At 32.4% G+C, this 4,018-nt stretch overlaps 1 protein-coding gene across 1 annotated transcript in view; it reads right to left on the bottom strand.

Moving 5' to 3' along the window:
- LOC107659658 (rho GTPase-activating protein 44-like) overlaps positions 1-4,018 on the bottom strand; it is a 38,339-nt gene that overhangs the window by 5,334 nt on the left and 28,987 nt on the right. The window contains exons 17-18 of the mRNA XM_016448669.1: positions 3,167-3,352; positions 688-975 (exon numbers count right to left, since the gene is read on the bottom strand). Coding sequence (XP_016304155.1) covers positions 688-975; positions 3,167-3,352 — 474 coding nt within the window. The remainder of the gene's footprint in view (positions 1-687; positions 976-3,166; positions 3,353-4,018) is intronic.

Raw genomic sequence — 4,018 nt, 5'->3', positions numbered from 1 at the left:
TTATATAATGTAATAGTAAAGTATATATAATATTATTTATTTATAATTATCGCAAATAAAAATAAAATAAAAACCGTTTTATTTGGTGTTAGTGAAATAAATACAAATAATATTTATTTATAAATATTTTGACCTAAAATTAATAAATTAATTAATATCAAGTAAAGTGTTTGTAGATACCAACAAGTTTTCTTTAAAGGGCAAGTAAATAAACGTGTGTGTGTGAGTGGTGTGTAATCTATGTTCGTGTGGCAGCTGTTCTTTAAGCAAAGAGAAAAACCCCTTTATTTGACAGCAGGGATATTTGCTCATTTTAATGCATAAAGCTGTGCAGGGAACTTGAGGGAAAGTCTGAAGCAACTTTTCAGTTTTAGTTTCAGTAGCTGCAGCAGGAATTCATGTAAAGGAATGCTACTGTACTGAATCAAATGCTACTGTACTGAAAACCTATTTATTATTTAATTCACACTGTGTGTATTAAAAGCGCGTTGAGTCTGCCGGGCTTTCAGCTGTTCAGAGCGGATCGCGAAAAGAGAAAGGAAAAATTTAAATTGCATCATATGACCCCTTTAAACCCAGTTTTAGCTGCTGGAAATACTAGTGTTCTAATCATTTTGGCCAGCACTGTATAATCCCAAATTTGCCTTCAGTGTTCCAGCGGGTAGTTAGTGGGTTAGTGGTAGTTACCTAGGCGCTCTGAGTCCTCTCTCTCGGCTGCAGGCGGCCCCCGGCGGAGCGGTGGGGAGGAGCTCGGAGGACAGAGGGACGCTGGGTTTAGAATTGGAGATGATGTCTAGAGAGGTGGAGGACAGGAGGAGCGGAGGAGGACTGAACGCCGAGGGAGGAACGCTTTCGAGACGCACTCGAGGGTGAGGGAGCGAGGAAGAGGAGGAGGAAGAGGAGACAGGGTACGGAGGGGGCGGGGAGCGACAGACGAGACAGGAGTCCGAGCAATTGGATGATGCCTCGTCGAAGCTGAAAAGATTTACAAGATTGACACGTAAAACTGTCTGAGATCAATACGTTCAGCTCCATCAACAGCATCTGCGCCGTTACCATGGCAACATCATTTAAAATGTAAATCATATTTAATATTTACTGATAACTCTAATTAAACCAATAAATTGATAATCGATTTTAATTAATATTATAAATAATCATTTTTAATGTTCATAAATACTCATACAATCAGTTAGTTAAAATGTATGACTATTAATTAAGTGTAATTCAATTCAAATATTATTAGCAATTCTTCAATTATTATTTAACAGTCAGTCAATTATTAATAAATATTATAATTAATATTTTTTTAATGTTCATAGATACTAATACAATCATTAATTTGTTAATAGTTATGAATATTAATTATAAATGAATTATAATTAAACTCATACTTCGCAATTAATCAATTATTATTTAACAGTCAGTCAATTATTATTATTATTATGTACTTATATTAATTAATATTACAATTTATAAATGAAATTAAAATAATCATCCATTCTATTAAAATTTACTGATATTAGTTCATTATAATTAAGTCAATTAATTAATAATCAATATAATAATCAATAACTAAGTTAATTATTAAATATTACATATTATACTTAATACTTATTTCATGTTCATAAATATCAATAAATTATTCATTATTGTTATTATTTATTACTATTAATTATGAATGAATTATAATTAAATTATTATCAATTATTCAACTCTAATGATTTAATTGTCAATTATTACATTATTGTTAGTGATTGTTATTTAATCAATAATATTAATTAATATCATAATGAATAAATATTAATATAATTAATCATTAATTGCATATTTATTAATATAGATTATTAATAATAATTACATTTAGATTATTTATGATTCATATTGATTAATATTCTAATTAATACTTGATTTGTTCAATATTTATTTAAAAAATTAATAAAATCAAACTATTATTTTTAAGTTGTAATTATAATATGAATCATAAATAAAATAAAAATATTTATTATAAATAAATATGAATGCATTTTGCATTATATATGCATATTAATTAAAATTAATCATTAATTTTAGCACAAGGTAACACATACAATTGTTTGTATTTTGAACTTCGACAATTAAATTGAACTGATTTTTCTGATATGCTGTTTAATTTGCTACAGATGTGATGGACAGAGCGTATGTTTTGAACCCGAAGCATTCCTTTCAAATAATGCTAATTACGTTCATCAGCAGAAACAAGAGTGACTCTGAACATACAGGAGGAGCGTGTGATGTTGAGTGTCTCACATACCGAGGATATTAAAATACTGATGCATAAAAAGGATTCACGCAGTCAACAAAACAGAGAGAAAATAAATAAAAGAACAGTTCATACAGGAATGCAAATTCTGTCAGTGAAAGATAATCAGTGAATAATGGTACAGAATAATGCAATTCTGATAAATTAATTTTAATCTTCAGGGGAAATTAAAAAGAGGAAAGAGACGGGAATGACTCCAGTTTCAATTCAGTAGCCAACTAATTCATAAATATAATCAAAACTGAATTATTCTTTGCTTTAACTTCCACTTTAAATATTGATTCTGAGCTGCTTTGGATGATATTCAAAAGTAATATACTGTATAAAATGTGACCCTGGAGCACAAAAGCAGTCTTAAGTCGCTGGGGTATATTTGTAGCAATAGCCAGCAATACATTGTATGGGTCAAAATTATACATTTCTCTTTTATGCCAAAAATCATTAGGATATTAAGTAAAGATCATGTTCCATGAAGAGATTTTGTACATTTCCTACTTAAAAGTTAATGTTTGATTAGTAATATGCATTGCTAAGAACTTCATTTGGACAACTTTAAAGATGATTTTCTCAATATTTAGATTTTTTTGCACCCTCAGATTCCAGATTTTCAAATAGTTGTATCTCAGCCAAATATTGTCCTATCCTAACAAACCATACATCAATGGAAAGATTATTTATTCAGCTTTCAGATGATGCATAAATCTCAATTTCAAAAAATTGACCCTTATGACTGGTTTTGTGCTCCACGGTCACAAATGACATTAATATTCATGATGTCCTCATCTGGCTGAACTGAAACGAGCCGCAGTCATGTGACGAGCTCAGCTCGTGTGCGCTGGATTCCTATTGGTCGCCTCTGTTTACCTGGTCCTATCGGCGCTGATGGGGGGCGGAGTCTGTGAGGGGGAGGCGGAGACATCGGCCGTCTGCTCAGGGCTCAGCGAATCAGAGGGCGGCTGAATGCTGGGCGGAGTTGAGGAGCTCTTACGAGACGAGGAGGAGGAGCCTCTCCGAGAAACCCAGGAGGTGTCCATCACTCGCACTCCCATACTGCAACGGGGCAGAGGCACAGCCAATCACATCCCTCGCACTTCATAAAAAACACCCATCTGCAGCATTTGGGCCGGTAAGATTTTTTTAAAGAAATTAATACTTTTATTCAACAAGGACGCATTAAAGTGATCAAAAGTGACAGCAAAGACATTTATAATGTTACAAAATGTTTCCATTTCAAATAAATGCAGTTCTTTTGAACTTGTGTGAATCCTGAAAAATAAAACGCATCACAGTTTCCACAAAAATATTGTGTAGCACAACTGTTTTCAACATTGATAATAATCAGAAATGTTTCTTGAGCAGTAAATCAGCATATTAGAATGATTTCTGAAGATCATGTGACACTGAAGACTGGAGTAATGATGCTGAAAATACAGCTGCGCATCACAGAAATACATTCCAGTTTAACAGATATTCACATAGAAAACAGCTGTTTTAAATTGTAAAAATATTTAACAATTTTTACAGTACTTTTGATCAAATAAATGCAGTCTTGGTGAGCAGAAGAGACTTCTTACAGTAAAATCTTAAGTAGCGTGCTTTGAGTGATGTACGGCAGATCGTTAAACTCCTTTAAAACGAATTAATTAGCCATCTGCACTGAATTCATGTCACTTCAATAATGCAACACCACCAACATCAGTGTTCAGAATCAGCAGG

Source organism: Sinocyclocheilus anshuiensis, unplaced genomic scaffold, assembly GCF_001515605.1.
Source record: "Sinocyclocheilus anshuiensis isolate Anshui unplaced genomic scaffold, SAMN03320099.WGS_v1.1 scaffold75, whole genome shotgun sequence".
Taxonomy (NCBI): domain Eukaryota; kingdom Metazoa; phylum Chordata; class Actinopteri; order Cypriniformes; family Cyprinidae; genus Sinocyclocheilus; species Sinocyclocheilus anshuiensis.
Note: the sequence above shows the minus strand (reverse complement) of the source record. Positions and strands in the feature narration are given on the sequence as shown.